General features: G+C 54.0%; 1 protein-coding gene across 1 annotated transcript; it reads right to left on the reverse strand.

The window, feature by feature from the left end:
* Window positions 1-4,382: 4,382 nt before the first annotated feature.
* LOC311173982 (CMRF35-like molecule 1) lies at window positions 4,383-17,725 on the reverse strand (the record flags this gene model as incomplete). Its single annotated transcript, XM_084238067.1, has 6 exons — window positions 4,383-4,538; window positions 5,008-5,085; window positions 6,808-6,895; window positions 7,621-7,672; window positions 8,926-9,258; window positions 17,689-17,725. 6 exons carry the CDS (start codon window positions 17,723-17,725, stop codon window positions 4,383-4,385), a joined length of 744 nt encoding a protein of 247 aa, XP_084094193.1.
* Window positions 17,726-19,534: the final 1,809 nt, after the last annotated feature.

A 19,534-nucleotide genomic window follows, 5' to 3' on the forward strand; every position in this document is an offset into this window, starting at 1 on the left:
CAACTCGAGGGGAGACCGTCACTTCTGACCTCAAGGTCAGACTTTCTCTCACTTGTGGCTTCTGATTAAGAGATAGTATCTGAGAGACAGAGTCCCACACCAAACTCCCCCTCTCCCCGCCCCCGACAGGGGCTGTCACCCACTGACCCCAGAGAGAGTTTGCCAAGTAACACAAATCGCTTGCGAAAGGCCCTGCCTGCTCTCATGCTCCCTCCACCAGCCCTTGTTGTTCACCCCTCAGGGGCAGAGTCTTTGTCATTAGACAATGTTAATGGAACACAAATATGACCAAAGAATCAGATTCCACAGGAAAACTCAGACTCTGCAGGGGGAGAGATTTCACGTGCAAAGACAGTCTCAGACCTCAATACGGCAGGTTTTGGTTTTTGGTTTTTGTTTGTTTTTTTTTTTTTTTATTTAAAAATGGAACAAATCTGTAAAATCCAAGTAAAAACACTGGCTCCAGGGCTTGTCAGATTCACCCTGGGCTCGAGAACAAACAAGAAAGCCAAGGAAGGTGAGCCGTTCCCTGCAGAAACTCTGCATTTCCCTCTGGCCTGCTCGGAGGCTTTCAGATAAATACATGAAGCGTGTGTTGCATCAGCCATGACCTCTGACCGCCCAGGACTCCTCTGGCTAATGGGCAGCCCCGCTGGGACCCCAGAGAAGGCAGCTGACTTGGGGAGCGGTGCTGGCTGGTTCTCCTCAATAACCTCAGCAGGATCTGATGGTGACTCAGGCCGAGGAGGAAGGTTCTCCAAAGCCGCCAGGCTTCCTCCCCAGTGATCTTGCCTCCACTTCACATTCCCCGGGGCCTTTTGTGAGAAAATATCTGCTCCGTAGTGCTGGTGCTCAAAGGTTTCCTCCTGGAAGCTGTTCTGGGAAGGACTTTGGCTGCCTTCATCCAGGGCAGGAAACCCCACTTGGCTGGAGTCTACAGGCAGAGGCGGAAAACTGTTAAACAGGAAATTTGAAGTGACTCTAACTTACCCCGACAAGCTCCTGGTCCCCAGCCTCTCCTCCCCAGGCAGGACACGGGTCCCCGGAGATGGCAAGTGTGAGTGGAGACTCAGCCCTTTGCTAACTTGCACAGCACTCAAGGCAGTGGGTGGATGCACAGAGGTTTTCTGAAAGAGCTGCAGGCCTGGGGCAAACTCTACATCTGGAAATCTTAACCCTCCCTGACCGCCGCCGAGGGCCTGTGGACCTTGTTCTGCAGCTAAAGCACCCAGATCCCACTGTGCTGTGAAAATAATGTAACTGGTGAAACCAACAAAGCTCAAGAATCCTCCCAGCAAATCATCCCTGTTTCCCTGACCTTGATGCCGAAGTCTGCTCGCTACGTTCTGCTTGAATTTGTGTTTCTGTTTATTAGCAGACAGTGTATCCATCAGCAGATTCACTCCATCATGCAGCCTCTGCAGATGCCGCGGGCGGGCTGGAGGCACCTGCGCCCAAGTTGTGTTTGAGTCGTATTTCCTTTCTGTTCCTCTGGCGGCTGACACCAACACTCACACACACACACACACACACACACACACACGCACACACACAGGTATAGGCAGGGTCGGTGACAAGGAGGTATTTTGTTTTCTGTTCTCTGTTGTTGTGAAGGGCCTTGTAAAAACACAAACCTTTCCCCTCTCCCTCCCGCTGCCACTTGAATTTTGCATCCACTCTGCCCTGCCCCACCGCACCCCAGCCCCTCAGGAGAGCAACATCCCCAGGGAACATCCAGTCACCCAGCCCCGACCATCCCCCAATTTCTCACTGAGCAGCCTTTGCACAGTCAGAAGGGAATAAAGTTGCTGGTACAGACTTAGCCCAGAGGAGGCAGGACACCGCCCCCCCCCCCCAGCCCCTTAGCAATGTCCCCCTCCTGGGTGTCAGTCTCAAACCTTCCTTTTCATTGGGACTTTTTCCCTCCCCAGGTCTCCTTCCCAGGCTTCATTAGGTTGTGAACTGGGGATATAAAATCATCTCTGCGTGGGCCTCCCTGGTGGCACAGGGGTTAAAGTCTCAGCCCTATCAAGCTGTCACCAGCCACTGTGTCTTGAGGGCCTGAGTTCCAGTCCAGCCAGGGAGCTACCCACATGGCCCAGCAGACCTCTCCTGACTCACCTGCTGCTCCCCTCATCAGTGGATTTCAGTAGATCTGCTTGTTCCGCTCCCCACTCTGTCTCTGGTGAGTCCTCTCACTTCTGGCACCTGTGGCCTGCACCCCAGCTTTTATATGCATACATCAATAAAATAAATATTTTTAAGAAATCATCTCTGTGCCATAATCTAGAGACCGGTGAGACAAATAGTTGCTCATTATAAATGATAAAAAGAGATGCCTGATTGTCCGGAGCATGCGCAGTGTTGCGCAACACGTGCCATCAATTAAGTTTCGCTTTTCCCTTTCGCCTGCTGAGAAACCACAGGTTTTTCCTGTTAATCAAATGAGACTGGGAGGTACGATGGGAGGAGGTATCAGGACATAAGAGGAGAATGCCGGGAGAGAGGGAGAGAAGAAGAGAGATATAAGAAGGGAACCAAGAGAGAGTAAGGGGGGTACTGCGAGAGGAGCAGAGAGAAGGCAGGGACGTAACAAAGACATGGAAAAGGAAGAGAAGGAAAAGGAAAAATCAAGAAGCACGCGCGAGCGTTAAGTTGTCTCAAGCCCCTCATTTCAATCCTCAGCCCTTCTCTTTTCGTGCCTACGAATCCCGCGGGTCGGGACACATGATTCCTGTGGAACATTTGACAGTTTACAGCAAACTTTAATATGTGCTAGGACACCTTCACTTATCACAGGCTTTACTATTAATTTCATATTATAAATAGGGAAACAGAGGCCAGACACAAAAAAAATTTAAGTTACTCGTTCAGGGTCACAACAGGCATTATGGGAATTCAGATAATAACAGCTGACCCCTGCCCCGAGCATCTGACTCCACACCCCGAACTCTTCCCATGGTCTCTCTGTAGCACCCTTGCCTGGATCCCTGGGGTCCTCGGGGAAAGGGAGGATTGAAGTGGAGCTGCCCGGCGCCCCTTCAGTGGCTGACCTCCTGAAGCTTGGTGCAGACCTGGCAAAGCTGCCAGCCTGGCCCAGCCCTGACAGCACATCAATGGGCTTGGGAACATCCATTCATAAAGCATCGAAGATGCTGCCGCCAAGCGGTTCAGAAGCCTCTGGAAAGTGGGCCTGACACCGCAGGGCATGGATAACGAGGTCCCCAAGCAGAGAAGCCCAGCAACATCACCCCCGCCCCACCCCAGGGACTTGCCTCCATCAAAACCCAACCGCAGGATAACAACCCGGAAAGCAAAGCCAGGTTCACCCCCTGGGACGGCAGGTATCGGGGTGAGAGGACTCTCCAGAGACTGCGCGGGGAGCAGAACAGGCAGACTGACTGAAATACACTGCTGAGGGGATCAGCGGGAGAGACAGGAGAGGTCTGCTGCACCATGTGGGTTGCTTATTGGTGCTGCAGAGGCTGCGGATTGCTTCACAGTGCTGTGCTTAACACCTTGCGCCACCAGGGAGGCCCAATTTGTCAACTTTAAACCAGGCAGGATCAGGGCCTCCCTGGTGGCGCAGCTAGTTGAGCGCAGCGCTGTGAATCAGTCCACAGCCTCTGCAGCGTGGGTTGGATCCCGGCCGGCCAGGATCACACACGTGATTCCTTCCTGTTGCTGCTGTAACAAATCACTGCAAGTCGAGAGGCTCCATGAAAACAACATAAATTTATTCACTACAATCTGGAGGCCGGAAGTAGGGAGTCAGTTTCCCTGGGCTGGAGTCAAGGTCTCAGCGGGGCTGGACATCTGGGGGCACAGGGTACCCGCCTGCAGCATTCCTGGGCTCCCAGCGGCTTGGCTCCAACCTCAGCTCCGTCACTTGGCTCGGTCGCTTGGCACCTCTTCTCCTGCCACCCTCCTGCCCCCTTCTATAGGATGTGTACTGGGGGCCACCCGGGATCATCCAGGTTGTCCCCCATCTCTAAATGCTTGGCTTCACCACATCTGCCACCTTCATGGACAATGCTCACAGGTTTTGGTGTTGGGGCGCAGATATCCTGGGGACACTATTGAGAACATCACCCAGACTAAGCAATTAATACAGGTTCACGACATAATTGTCACCGTCGTTATTATCACAGCCTGGGCAGGACCACAGCTGGTCCCCAGCTCCTCCCAAGAGGGTGGGAAGGAAAGGAAGTGGAGACCACTGTCTCACTGCTAGAAACCCCTCAGACTAGGCCCTGAGCCCAAGCCAGAGCTGGGGTGATGCTGGCCACTAGCAAGGCCTTACTTCCTGGGTTCCTCGAGAGGTCCTGGGTGAGGCAACCCGAGCTCAGGGCCGGGCTGGGGTCAGCAGGGGCTCAGCCGGCTCAGTGCCTCCTGACGGTGCTGTATTCCGTGGGCTCCTCCTGGCTGCTGCGGGGGATGTGGGTGACGAGCTGCTCCGTGTTGCCGTAGGTGGGCTCCTGACCCAGGGCACCCAGAGACAGGGCTGCATAGGTAATGTTCTCACGCTGAGAAGGACCCTGATATAAAGACGGCGGGTGTCAGGCAGCAGGAGGCGGTGCCAGCACGAGGATGAGGCCTCGCGAGAAAAGACTGACCCTACCGGGCTCTGAAGCCCTCCCCAGGCCCTCCAGCTCCCCTGCGCTGCCCTCTGCCAGGGCCCCGAGCTCCTCCCAGAGAGGACACCCCTCAGCCCCACGTAGAGGGCCCCAGGTCACTCGGCCATGTGGGTCTCCCCTGCCAGGCACAAGGACCATGTTTTAAGGGCCTCTGAGTTCCCAGTGCTGAGCCCCGGGGTGGGGACACAGCCAAAGCCCAAAAGCAGGAAGGGGTGAGGGGCGGGCTCCCCAGACAAGTCTTCAATGGCTGTGGCTTTGCTCCCCCTCCTCTGTGCCCACGTGGGTGGGAGAAAGCCCATCCTCAAAGGGGTGGCCCCAGCAGGCGGCTCCCAGCACACCCCGCAGTGATGTACTCCACCTGCACCTCTACCTGGGCGGAGGCCTCCGTCCCAGCGGTGCCCGTCCGATGCAGGGCCAGGCTGGCGTAGCAGAGTTCGCTCTCTGGGGCCTGGACAGGAAGCATTTCCTCTGGAGGGACACCAGCCTCTCTGCCTTCCTGGTGCCCTCCACAGGCTCCCTCCAGCACCCCCTTCCAGTCCCCACACCTGCCCCTCCCAGCCCTCCTGCCTCTGGCTCTTTCCAGGGCTCCTCCCAGCCTCCCACCCCACCAGGCCCTGCACTGGGCACTGGGCTGGGTGTACAAGACCTGGGCCCTGGGGGGCCTGCTAGTTAGGGCCTCGGTGCTAGTTTGGGGCTGGCTGGTGTCCTGGATCTGGCTTCCAGCTCTCACCTGCCCTGAGGAAATCCCGGAAGCTTCAAGACAAAGACAGTAGGAATCAGAAAACCCATCTGAGACTCACAGGCCCGGGTTTGGGGAGAGAAATAGGAGCAAAGGGTGAGCCGGGTCCTGCTCAGAGAGGCCCCGGCCCTGCTGACCCAGCACACGCGGCATCGTCACCTCCCCCGTGCGGCTCCCGCTTCTCCCCCTGGAGAGTGAGGACCCTCGGCCCAGCCGCGGCCACGTCACAGAACCCGCCTCAGTCTCAGGGGGCCCTGCCGGCCGCCCGCAGCCCCGGGGCCTTCCCTTCCCCTCATCCCAGGCTCAACCTGCAACCCTGGCTGGCAGCCCTGCCCAGAACCCCCAAACCCCCAATGTCCCCCAGTTCCCACTTGGAGCTCCACGGACTCCTGAGCTGCCTGCGCTGCTACCGGCCCCCTCAGCCCTCCCCGCCCCACCGCGGGCTGCCCTGGGTTTGTCTGTCCTGTCACTGATGTCCCACAGGTCCTGGGGGGTCCCCGGGGCGGTGGCTGCAGGGAGGGCGCCCTGGTGTGGCTGTGCCAGCGCAGGAGACACGGGCCCAGGGGTACAGTTGTTGGGACACAGGCGGCCCCACCTGCCCTGCGGGGGGACCTGCCAGCGGGGTCTCGCGGTCTGGACCAGCTTCCCGGTGCCCCGCGGGCTCCCGTGTCTTCCTGGCCCACCCCTGCCGCCCGCCCCGGCCTCCTGCTTCACGGACCACAGAGAAGCCTCTTCCTGCTTCTCCGCGGGGAAGTCTAGGGACCCCACGGGCTCAGGGGTGCTCAGAGCCGGGGCCCCGGCCTGCGCGTCCGGGAGGACAGTGACGAGGAAGACCCGGCTCCTCCGCCCAGCCCAGCAGAGCCCGGGGAGGGCGGCCGCGGGGTCCCGAGACAGCTCAGGCCCGGCCCGGAGGAGTCGGGGGGTTGGTGTGAGAATGTGGACGGAGCCCGCGGGAAAGGGTTGGCTGAGGCCAGAGCTCGTGCCCAGCGCCGGCCCAAGGAGGAGCTCCCTAAGGGGCCACGGACTCGGGACAAGTCCGGGGCAGAAGGGGCCGGGCAGAGGGAGCAACGTGGAGACGCCGTGTGCGCGCGTGTGGTATACAAGTCACGTGTTTAGGGCCCTGTGCCTGGGGGTTCTCTCCCCTGGCCCCTGTGCCAGCTCAGTGTCCTGTCCCATAGCTGGGCTGCTGCCTAAGGCCCTGGCTGCCTCTACCCCAAGAGCTAAGCCACGTCAGGGGCGGGGCAGAGAGCAGAGAAAGCCGGGGTTGAGCAGCAGCAGGAGCGCCAGGCCCCCGGGGCTCCCCGTGGTTCCACGTCTCCCCCCAGCCCGCCCTGCAGGTGGCCCATGGGACCTCTGGGGGTCACCTGTCCAGCAGCCTCGGCCCCATCCATCGGCCTGGCCAGGCCTCTCACCTTTCCTCTGCCGCCTCACCAGCCTCCAGGCAAGGAGCGAGGCCGCTGTCAGGACCAGCAGCAGCACGGCCGCCACCAGGGGGAGGAGGATCTCTGTGATGACGTCCCTAGAAACACAGAGGGGACCCCATGCACCCCAACTCCCCCCTTGGGCCTCCCACCCACTGGCTGCAGGGAGGACACCACCTTTTGACCTCCAGGCCTGTGGCGTCCAGCCTGGGACGCCCCACTCCCAGGTGTCCTCGGAGAGGATTAAGAAAAGGCAGAGAGGAGAGAAGGACCACCCCCCCCGCCCGAGGCAGTCCCAGGGGGTCTGGAACCCAAGACAAATACAGCATCAGGCTCCACAAGTGGGTCTCAGCCCTGCCCAGCGCTGGTGCAATAGCGTCCCCCATAGTCCAGGTCACTCAGACCCGGGGTGACCTCCTGACAGGCGACCCTTGTGGGTGTCATCAAGGTGAGGAGGTCGCTCTAGGCAGGCACCCTGTCCAGTGACTGGTTCCTTGTAAGAGGGAAAGAGGCCCAGGGACCCGTAGGGAGAGGTCCCGGGAGCAGGATGAAGGGGCCACGTGCCGGGGGACACTAGGGGTGCCCCAACTCCGGAAGCAGGAGAGGGGCCAGGACACACCAGCCTCTGACCCCAACAGAGCCACCCCACCCTCACCTGGTTCAGGCTCTGGCCCTGAGCTGGGATGAAGAGGAAGCCCCTCAGCCTCCCCCTCAGAGGGTCCAGAGACAAGTGCCAGCTGGCCGAGAACTGGGGCTACAAGGGGCCCCAGGGGGAGAGTGGGCCCAGCGTGCATAAAACACGACAGCATCAGAGCTGGCTTACCTGCTATCGGTTACAGTCAGGGAGACGTTGTCTTCTTCAGGGGTGTCTGGCGCTGTTATTGTGGTTGTGGGGGTGGGTGTGGGGGTGGTGGTGGTGGTGGCGGTAGTGGTGGTGGACGCTGTAGTGGCTGCTTGACACATAAATCAAATACACACACTCTACCTGCCAGCCTGCCCCAGCCCTGTGTGCTCCTCTGAGCTTTATGGTCCCTAGGGTCTGGGGGGCCTAGAGCTGAACCTCTCAGACCTTCAGGCCTCCAGCAGACTCATGAGCCTGGGGGCAGGTGGGACTGTGGGAGCAGGAGGGCGTCCCGCAGGCCCCGGGAGTAGAGGGCCAGGATGCTCAGGGCCAGGCAGCTGGAGTCCCGGAACCGTAAACAGCCCTGCTGCTCCTGAGTCCCCCCAGAGACCCATCTCATCCTCCAGCCACTATGGAGCAGAGCAGGGCCACCCAGCACCAACAGACCAGCCTTGACTCAGGGCAGGACCACCCGAGCCCACTGTGTTCAGGGAGACCCTCACATGGGGCAAGGGGTGACCTTCTGTGACGTCGGCCCTTCCCAGGACGAGGTCAGGACTCCACAGGGCGTGAACAGCGGCTCTGCACAGTGAGGTGCCTCCCAGGTCCCAGGGTTGGTGCTCCCCCCCTTTGCCACAAATGCCCCGGGGAGGTCATGGGATGGATCCCCAAGACAAGCTCCTACACACCCAGGTAGGCGTCCCTGAGCTGCCTTTCCCAGGCTGTCTGCATTCTAGAAGGACTCAGGGAAAAACACCCACGAGCCCAGGTGCAGAAAGGGGTCAGGCGCATGTCAGGCCCCAGGGGGGCAGCCCCTTCACTGTAGGGGCATTTCCAGGTCTCTGGAATCAGCCAAGCCCCTGACTGGGCTAAGCCCTGCCCCCTGAGAGCAGACCTGGAAAATCAAGTGCAAATAGTCACTTGAGGTCCCAGCCCCAAATCCAGAAAGAGCAGGGAGGTGCAAAGAAAGTACAGAAGGAGTTGGGGTCTCAGGTCCCATGGAAGGGGGTCCCTTTGCCCATGTGCTAACGAGGGCATCACCTGACCTCTGTGACCATGGACGGAGGGGCTGAGCCGCGCAGAGGGGGACAGTGAGCCACAGGATCCTCCCGTCCAGGAGGCGCCTGGAGCCTTGAGCATCCGGGAGAAGCCCCCCTCCCAGCAACCACGGGTGAGGCTCCCCCCTCTGGGACAGTCACCCTGAGTGACAGTGACCCCTGGGGAGGACCTGAGGGACCAGGACAGAGCAGGCACCGCAGAGACACAGCCACACGAACAGGCGCTCACCTGCGTCAACGGTCACTGTAACTTGGGTCCCAAGGTCAGGACGTGCTTCTATATCAACCCCACACCAGTAAGTGTCCGCATCACCCAGCGTGAGCGCCTCCATGGTCACGATGATCGTGCGGTATCTGTGATGGTCCCTGATGGACACGCGGCCCTTCTTCACCTCCTGCTCCGAGCCGGTGGTTTTAACAAGGGTCTTGCAGCTGCCCCAGGGAGCCCCTCGACACCACCACTTCCTGTGGGTCTCGTGGCCTGGGTCATAGTCACACCACACGGTCAGCGAGCCCCGCTCCCGGCCCTTCACTGCGCCTGGACCCGTGACGGCAGAATAGCCTGGAAAACACACGTCCGTGCCCCTGTGACCCCACCTGCGCCCAGGCCCAGCCTCCTGCCCTGCGCCTGCCCCCTCAGCCCAAGGGCGGGGAGGTGGACACAGCCATGGAGGGAATGACCCCCAGGAGAGAGGCCTGTGTCCTTCTACATCCCACTGGGCAAAGCCCCGGGAACAGCACCTGAGACACAGCTCAGAGAGGCTGGCCCTGAGCAATGACAGTCCCCAGATTCACACACACACACCATCGTTAATGAATCTGTGTCCCTAGTGAGGCCCCTTCGCACCAACCCTGTGTTGTTCCTGCTGGTGGGGAGTAAATCCCAGAGGACCTGTCTCCCAGAATACGCCTGTGCCTGCCCCGCACCAGGGTCCGGGAGGTGCAGCTGACACCCTTGCACCCTGGAGTGGAAGTGCCCCCGTGGCTCTGAGCTCCTAGGGGTTCCCTGGGAATCCAGCTGTGGGGACAGCTGTTATGACACCAAACGGTGGTGCTCAGTGGCCACACGAGCTGTGGGTCCCCATCACACAGGGGCGTGTTCCCACTGAATTATTTTGATTCCTTTGTCAAAAAATAAATATCTGAGTTACTTATGGTTTTTCAGAGTCTGTTGCATCGATCCATTTGTCTATCCTTATGCCAACCCCTTCTGTCTTGAACACTATCATCTTATAGCAAGGCAGGTGTTACGAAATGTAGAAGCATTTTCCTGCATGGTCTTGTTCTTCCTTTCGTCTTCTTGCTTTTGAAAGGCTCAGGACATAGACGTCTCTGTACCGGAAGATGAGCCCTTCCAACATGGTGAAAATGACTGACTTCTAGGCCTCTCGTCAGACCCGGATGTAGGGTACCCGACCGTGCAGAGAAAACCCCCAGCGAGGGCAGGGTCCCCATCCCACCTCAGCACTGTCCTCAGGCAAGAGCCTCGCTCCAGAGTTTCAGATCTTTTACCTTCTCTGGAGTAGCCAGGAATCTGGATTGTGTATGGAATCCCTCAATTTTCAAATGTGGGCTTACTATGACATAGTACTGATGTCATGTCTGCAGCTGACCTTGGACGCCAGGGCTCAACTCCAGACTGACATTCATAAATGAGGCTCTTGTCATACATTCCTATGTCCTGTCCTCGTCAAGGTTTAATATTAAAGATACGCTCAGATCACCTAATTTATCAGGTAAATTTCTACCTTTTAGGATCTGATTTCAGAAAATAAATAGAGCAAAGGAATCATTGTGTCCCTGGAATCTTGAAAACTATAATTTTTATGGCAACTTCATTGTTGGGGCAAATTCTCTGTTTACTTAAAAATTTTCCTCCATGAACATGGACTAGTCATGTTTTTTATTGCTATGAATCAATTCAATTGCTTTTTTTATTTTTCCCAGGTGCTCTCTATTTTGTGGAGTATTAGCCTAAAGTTTGTGATTATAGTCACCGTTTATAATTAAAGTTTTTGTCCATTATAGTTACACATCTGGATCATAGACCCTGTTACACTTTTTGTGTTGTTTTGTTTCTATAAAGGGGCTCATCACCCCACAGTAGTCCTCCTGGGCGAGCCCCTCTATGGACGCTGAGTGGCCGATGGCATCACGTGGGGGGCTCTGCCAGCCGGGTGTCTGCAGGGCGCTGGTGAAGAGATCCCATGAGATGGAGGGTGGGTGGCCAGGCCGGAGCACAGGGCATGGTCCTAGAGCAGGGCACGGGGTCTGTGTGGAAGACCCCCCCACCTCGAGGGAGCAGGCTCCAAGCCTGGGGTCCAGAGCCCACGCACTATGGAGCAAGGTGGGTTGGAGAGTCTCCCTGGTCTCCCTGCTGTCACCGTCCAGGTCGGGCTGGTGAGGGTGAGCTGGCGGTCCTTGGTGTGAACAAGCTTTTGGCCAATGGAAATTTTAGGTGACGCTCCTTCCTGTCCATGCCGCAAAGGTCGCCAAGCTGCTAACAACCGGCTGTGGGCCTCATGTGAAAGAGGGGCCATTTCCGCTCCTCCCCATAATGGTGATTTTCCAGTCCTCACATTTTGTTGGTGTAGAAGGCAGTTTTTCCATTTTCAACAGTTTGGTCAAATGATCTAAGTGGCCTGTCGTTCCTCACACAGCAGCTCTAGCTCCTTACTATATTCCAGAAGCATCTTTTCTGCATTTTGATGAGAAACTGGGCTGCTGCTCTGTCATTCTCACTTGTTTTTATTCAAAAACTGATCTTAAAGTTGTTCATATTATTTGCAGTAGCAAAGTGTGCATCAGTGAGGGTTTCTCACTTTAGGGTTAAATAACGCCAATTGGCTGCACGCCCTTTTAAGGGCAGTGGCGGATAAGATCACTTTCTTGGGCATTACGCTTTCAGGGGTCTTTGCTGAACTGCAACATAAACTGGACAAATAAAAGTCGCAGATGCAGAAGTTTGGATGGATGTGGAAGTCCCTTCCCTGTAGCTCGCCTGCACAATTGTTTTTTTAAGATTTTTATTTATGTACACAAGAACTGGGGCACAGGCCAGAAGGGTGGAGGGGGGACGGGGAGAGGATTCACCAGAGACAGAGCGGGAAACAACAGGCAGATCTACTGAAATACACTGCTGAGGGGAGCAGCGGGGAGACAGGAGGGGTCTGCTGCGCCATGGGGGTAGCTCCCTGGCTGGGGCTCGAACTCGTGCTGCAGTGGCTGCAGATAGCTTCACAGTGCTGTGACTTAACCTCTTGCACCACCAGGGAGGTCCCTGCACAATTTTTGATCCAGTAATGGGCCAGAAGATTTTCTACTTTGTTTTTCTACTCCCTCCTCCTTCTTTTCCTGCATTAAGCCAGTGTTGCAAATTAGTTGGTGAATGCTAATGCTTGATTTTCTCAAGTATTAATTTCTTATCTGGGTCATATTATCCCTCTTATTCCCTGGAGGTGACCACTTGTTCTCTTTTTCCAATTTGTCGAGTAAAGATTGATCCTTTTCTTCCTTTCCAAAATTAATTAAAACATGTTTAAAATTTACTTTTGTCCACTTTTTAGAATTCAGATATTAGTCATATATCATACATTTTACTCCCTTTATTTATGTATTTATATATTTATTTATTTGCATAGAAGAACTGGGGTACAGGCCAGAGATGCAGGGGGTAAGAGGATTCACCAGAGACAGAGTGGGGAGCAGAACAGGCAGATCTACTGAAATACACTGCTGAGGGGAGCAGCAGGGGCTGGCACAGTTTGATAGCACTGAGACTTTAACCCCTGTGCCTCCAGGGAGGCCCACTTTTAACATTTTAAAGTCGAGTAATGAGGAAGGATTTCCCTTGACAGGTATTAAATCGGCATCAAACCCTCATAAGGAAAACTTGGTGATCTAGCAAGGTGAGATAAACACACAATAGAACAGTCACCAGCCTCAGAGCAAACCTGGTCTATTTCAGTCTCTCACAGAAACCAGAGATTTAACAAGATAAGCAGGAAGGAAGGAAGGGTCAGGCGTAGATATTGTGGGTGCTAAACCACTCAGCTCTTCTGTTTCCATGAGTTCAGGGAGATTAAAAGAGCCCCATAAAATAGCAAATTATTTTTTAAACTGGAAGAAAATAGAAGTGAATCTTTATAAAATCCCTGGATGAAAGAAAGAATTTTCTAAACTTAATAATGAGACAGGGCAAGCTAGGGTTATTAGGCAGTTTTAGGGACCGTGCAGGAGGGGACCACTGAAGAATTTAGGGAGGCTTCAGAGATAAGGACAACCAAGGAAATGTAACCAATTCTACTGGGAAAAACAAACATCTTGGACCATTGTTAACGATAGAGAAAAAACAAACATCCTAGAACCACAGATAATCTTGTTAAGGATGGTCCTGGTTTTCTTCAGATGATAAGATAAAGTGTAAAGATGCTGGGGGGGGGGGTGAGGACTAGACCATAAAGGTAAAGCGATAAGCATAACAAATGGGGAAAGGAAAAAAACTGTTAGATAAGGAATGTGAAGATCCCCCACTCAGTAGCAAATTAAGTGAGTCAGCCAAGAACTGACCAATCACAAAGAGACTGGTGGAGCTTTAGAATAATCAGGGAAAGAAAGTATATATTCCCTGAGACAAGACTCCACTTTGGCTTCCTTGTCCCTCCCAGGCCTGGTTCCCTGGCCTGGGAGTCCCACTTTATTTCTGCTCTTTTTCTCCTCAATAAACTTTTTCTTTCTCTAAACAAACTGCCTCTTCTCGCTTGCTTGCCTGAGCGTCTGCGAAGTTCCTGCTGCGGCTTCTTGAGACACCAACCCGTGGGGGTCTGGCGGCTGGGGCTCAGTGCTGCCCTGCAGCCTGGGATCTGTTCGTGGCTGGGAGACTAGGCCTGACAATTCCGGTATCAATAATAACAGACAATATATTTAAAATGCATGATGCAAAAACAAATGAACATCCTTTCTCTTGCTCTGACCCCATTAGGAAAATTGGGGAGGCCAAGCCAAGTGGACAACAAAATTCAGTGCTATATCAAAATAATTTAGTAAGTAAAGTCGGTTGGCAGTGATGTGATGGTCACATATCGAGCCAACCAGTTTTTGTAGCTGACGTCGCGCTGACAGGATGCGGGGAAGGGCTCAGTGAGAAGGGCGGTGGGATCGTGCCCGCCTCACCCGTTACAGGAAGGGTAACAGCCTGGCAGGTGCCCAGCAGCCGTGCCCTCTGCTCCAGTGATTATATTTCTAAGCTGGGGTCCTCGGGCAACAATCTGAGAGGTTAATGAAAATGCGTGCATGAGACTCGCCAAACAAGTGTCCATATTCACAAGCACAGAGGAAGCACGGGACAGTCTGCCCGAGCGGGGCACTAGCACACGATGAAATGTAGTGCAGACAGCGGGAGTGTCATCACACTCAGAAATGTGTTTCACCACGTGGGAGGTCTTCAGACCAAGGGAAAAAAGAAAATCTCATGCACAGGATGCTCTTCACTAACTTGTAAAATATTCATGGGGGGAGGGGAGAAAGAGTAAAAGGAAATCAGTCAAATGTCAACTGGTGGCCTTAAGCAGTGAGAGTTTGGATGGAACCACCCCACCCCCACAACCCCACACCCCCACCCTCGGCTCTGCTTACTCCAGCCTTGTGGTCCCAGATATGTCACTTTCCTTCCCTAAAACATTTTCCCAAAAAGAGGACACCATCGTCCCAGCCGGAGGGAAGCCACACAGCCTTTCTCTTCCCCAGACGCGCTTCAGCCAAGCTCCTTTCCACATCTGAGTCTGGACGCGTGGCTCCCGGGCCCGGAAAGCCATTCCCAATCTCACAGTCTCGCAGCTTGGGGCCCAGCCCAGCGCCTCCTCCCTCAGAGAGCTCCTCTCACTGCCCTCTCTGAAGTGCTCCCGATTCCCTCAGGTCTCACTGGACCAAGCTCAGCTTCCCTCTCAGCACATACCACGCCTTAGCAGTAGCTTCCATTTCTGGGGCCGCTGGATCGAGTCAGACCATGTTAAAGAGTCACAGACCATCAAGGGTTTTGGGTGGCTGCAAATACCCCTTTCCAGAGCCTGCACGTCACCCACTTGCCAAATGCTACCTCGGAACTCTTCTGCTCCCCGTTCTCTCAGCTTCTCAATTGTTTTCCTATAGAGACGCCATCCACATTCCATAACAATTCACCCTTTTAGGGCCTCCCCCTAAAAGGGCCACCCTTTTAGGGCACAGCGGTTGAGCGCTGGGCTACAAAGCTGCCCACAGCCTCTGCAGAGTCGGTTCGATCCCCAGCCACCGGCCAGGGTCCCACATGGCACGCAGACCTCTCCTGTCTCGACCACTGCTCCCCTCAGCAGTGTATTTCGTCAGTCTGCCTGTTCTGTTCCCCTCTCTGGCTCTGGTGAATTCTCTTACCCTCCTGCCCTTCTGGCTGTACCCAGTGCTTGTATAAATAAATAAATAAATATTTTTTAAAAAGTTATAGAAAAAAAACAATTCACCCTTTTAAAGTGTACAACTCAGCGGTATTCAGTACATTCAAAAACCATGCAAACATCACTACTAGCTCATTCCAGAACATTTTCATAACCCTGAAAAGAAACCCCACACCCATCACGGTCACTCTCCTTACCCTGTCCTCCCTGGGCCTTGCAAACACCAACCTACTTGCTGTATCTATGGACTCACATCTGAACTGTACAACCCATGACCTTTTGCGTCTGGATTCTCTCCCTTTGCACAGTGTCCTCAAGGGTCATCCCATTTTATGGCTGGGTAATATTCCATGGCATGGATATGCCACATTCGATTTCTCCATGTTTAAGGTGTCTCTACTTTTTAGCTATAGTAAATAATGTGGGCTGTGAAAATCATGACCATTGCAAACATCAAAGGGGAACATTTCAGTACAAGATCTTACATGAACTTGCAGTTTTCCTTGGGCGTATGCCTAGGAGTGGAACTGCTGGGCCGGCAGTGTCCACGCTGATTGTGTTGAAGAGCGTCTAACTGTTGCCCAAAGCACCGGCGCCAGTGTATGCCCTCTCCAGTGTCTGCTGAGTCTCGATGGTCCAGTTCTATGAAAGTAGACAGTGTGGGGCTCTCCCAGAGAGTGGGTTAGAGAATCACCTTGTCCCCTCTCTGTTGGATACAGCCACTCATTTAGCTAATACCGTCTCATCTGGACCTGGGTGTGTTGGCAGTTGCAAAAGTCCCTTCTCTGCAGAAGCTGACATTCTGTCAAAGCGGGGAAAGGAAGGAGACGGACAATAGAGAAAAATAACGCATGGGACTTGCTGTTCTAATCAGGGTCACCAATGAAAGGCCTCAGTGATACGCAAAAACACCAAGGAGGGACTGGAGCCTGTGGCTGTCTGGGAAAGAGCATTCAGGGCAGAGAGAGCAGCAAGTGCAAAGGCCTTGAGGCAGGCGTATGTTTCCAGGACATTTAAGGGGCCAGTGCAGCTGGAGTGGGTTGAGTTAAGGGGGCAGAGATCTGGGGTGGCGGGAGGTCAAGAGGGTGAGCACCTGGTAATCTTGACTTTGGATTTCTACTCGGAGTAGGACGAGAGGTCGCTGGAGGTTTCTGATGAGTGGAGAGATGGGATCTGCCTTTTATTTTCAAAGGATCATGAGGGGGTATGAGAGAAGAGATGGCTGCCCCCAGGTTTTGCCTGAGCACAGAAAAAGATGGAGTTACCAAACACAAAATGGGGAAGAAAAATTTGGAGGGGAAAGAGATGATCAGGTTCCAATGAAAATGTCAATCTGGGGCTTCTCTGGTGGCGTAAGGGGTTACACACAGCTCTAAGAAGCTATCCACAGCCTCTGCGGCACGAGTTTGATCCCCAGGGAGGTGACCCACATGGCCCAGGAGACCTCTCCTGTCTCCCCGCTGCTCGCCTCAGCAGTATATTTCAATACATCTGCTCCCCACTCTTTCTCTGGTGAACCCTCTTACCCCCTGTACCTCTGACGTGTACCCCAGTTCTTATATGCATAAATAAATAAATCTTTTAAAAAAAAAGAAAAGAAAATGTCGATCTGTGTACCCAAGTAGAATGAATCAAAAATTCTGGAGTGCAGGGGAATGTCCAAGCCAGGATACAAAATTGGGAGTCAGCTGTCTAGAGATGGTTTTTAAAGTCAAGAAAGCAGGTGAGATCAAGGAGGGAGGGACACTAGAGAGAGAAGAAACCCAAACACAGCCAAATCCAACTCTCCAATACCCCGAAGTCCAGGAAATCCCCTTATTTTTTAACCAGAATGGTACCATCAGCTTCAAGGCGACTTCAGCTGTCTCTGCCCACATCTCCCCGCTCCTGTCCCTGTGTCTGGAGCAAGCTTCCCGCCTTTGATCTTTCCCATCCCTCAGCAACTCCTACTTTCCTTTCCGAAATGCCTTGAATCACCTCTCCCTCTATGTCTGGCAAACTCCCTGCTCCCCTTCCGCCACCCTTTTCCCAAAGTCTCCCCTGTCTCACAACACACACTGAGGACAACGGGACAGGAAGAGGTGGGCCACCTCTCCTGGGCCTCAGGCCCCCTGCGCCTGCCTGCCTGGGGCCCTGCCTGCCTGGCCAGGGGCCCTGTCTGCCTGCCTATTTTGAATTACCAGCCCCTGGGCATTCGGGAGCTGCCCTTGCACTGGGCTCATTACTGCACATGGCTGCCTTGGCCCTGGGGGGCGCCGAAACACAGGTGAGGGGTGGACTGGGTGAAGCTCAGGGGCTCACTCTTTGGAGGACCCTCTTAGAAATGGGGTCGGCTTCTCAGCAGGACACCTGGTTGGGTCCCTCCCTTTCCACCTCCTCTTGCCCAACAAGTTTTTTCCCTCCAATTCAGACCCAGGCCCCTGCTCACCTGAGATCCCAAAAAGGAGGGGGACGAGACACAGCAGGTGCATCTTCTGCCCACCGGTGCCCCTGGGTCAGCCTGTCATCAAGAGCAAACTACAGAGCGGGCGACCTCATGCCCCAGCCCTCTGCTCTCGCTCGCTCACTATCACTCTCGCACTTCCTCCTTCGGCCACTTCCCATCGTGAATAAGACTAAAAGAGGAAGGAGGTGGAATGGGCAAAATTTCAAAATAGCGCGAGATGCCCAGACTCGCAGCGAGCCTTGATGAGCTTCTACGAAACAGCTGCCAGTCTGGAGCCTCTCCGAGTTTCAGAAAAGAGAACTCTATGCTCCTTTGTGGAAATTTGCAAACACAACTCCCTGGGCCTGGCCAAATCTATTCAGTCTCTCTCCCCTGGTGGGGAGACTGTCGAGAGGCCTTGGAGAGCCAATACCCAGGGCCCTACACCTGGACATTGAGGTGCAGCCAGATTCTTGGGCATCTGGGTCAGGAGGTCAACTCTAACGAGGGTGGCTGGGGGCCAAAGTCAAATAGCTGAGGGGGAGATTCCACCCGACACTGAAATGAAGATGCTGAGAGGATCTCCAAAACCAGGCCACAAAGAAAGAGGTTCAAAGTTGTGGCGATGCCAGTCGAGACACCTGGCTCCATGAGCAAGAGACAACTGTCCCTAGAACATGCTGGAAACTCCATTGGCCTGTCCCAGCCCACCAGAGAGAGGCCGAGGCCATAGCCACCAGCCAGAATCCTCCAGAAACATCGATTCCATCAGGGACTTCTTCCTGAAGAAACCATGGCTCCTCACCTCCCACCTCATAATAACTGTTCAAATAAAGACGAGAGGAGACACCAGCAAGAGGAGACACCAGCACACGGGCTTAGCTCTGGCCACTCCCCTCTCGCCTGGCCTTGGGCCTTTCTCTGCTGGCCCCCATTCCCCCATCCCCGGGAAGGTCCCAGCAAGCCCCTGGGTAGAACAGAGGGGTCAGTCAGGAAATGGGTCTCTTATTTTTCTCCTAAGCCACTTTCGCTGTGCCATACGTACCAGGTAAGGTCCTGAGGAGGTATGGGGAGCTGTGCTACTCATGTCGTCTGACAAAAGTCCGGGCATGGGGCAGATTTCTGAAAAATCAGGAATCTCATTAGCTGACTCCAAGATTTTCCTCATTTGTTTATGGCTAGTTTCTACCATTGCTAAAATACGCATTTAAAAGTAAAGCTGCAAATACTAATTAATCACTGAATAACCAAATTGATGACAAATGGCACTGCATGATACAAATATTACATTTTTCATAAAATTAGTAGTCCTCTGCCAAAAAGGCAGCAATTCAACATTTGGCTTTACATTAACGAGTGAAAAAACTTCTGGAAACAAAAGGTTTAAACATCTGTAGGCCAAGACTTTGATATAGAGATGTGGTGTCTTGAGGCAAGAGCTAATTAGAGAAAGAAGTCCCTTTACTTTAAAGTTAAGGATAACAGTTAGGTGGCAGAGGCGAGCCACGCTCCAAGTATAAGAAAATTCCTGATAAACCAGGAGAGGCCATAGTTGAGTCCTGCTAAATTCTTCCTGTTTGTTTAGCGCTAATTCCCTAGGATGTGACAATTGGTATGGTAGCTGTTAGAGTGTGCATTCAAGAATAAGTCAACAGCAATTTGTGAATGGTTGAGCTAGTAATCACCGCAGCACAAATAACGCACTCGGAAATGGTCACTGTTACAACTACTGATATGTCACATATTGACCATTTTTTTGAGGATCAAAGGCTATAACCATCTCCTGCTTTTGCCTCTGATAAAATATTTGTAGTTCCTTAAAACAACAACCAGCAACCTTATGGAAGAGAAAATTGCCCCTTGATCTTAAAGTTAAATACAGAAACTAGGCTGACTAGATAGTAGAGAAGTGATAGGTAGAAAACTCTTTGTTTAGATGAGGAGACTTCCTCCCCTAATTGAGAGTTGGGGGCTAGGGAAGAGTCAGT

The sequence above is a fragment of the Talpa europaea genome (genome assembly GCF_964194135.1).
Source record: "Talpa europaea genome assembly, chromosome: 7".
NCBI lineage: Eukaryota > Metazoa > Chordata > Mammalia > Eulipotyphla > Talpidae > Talpa > Talpa europaea.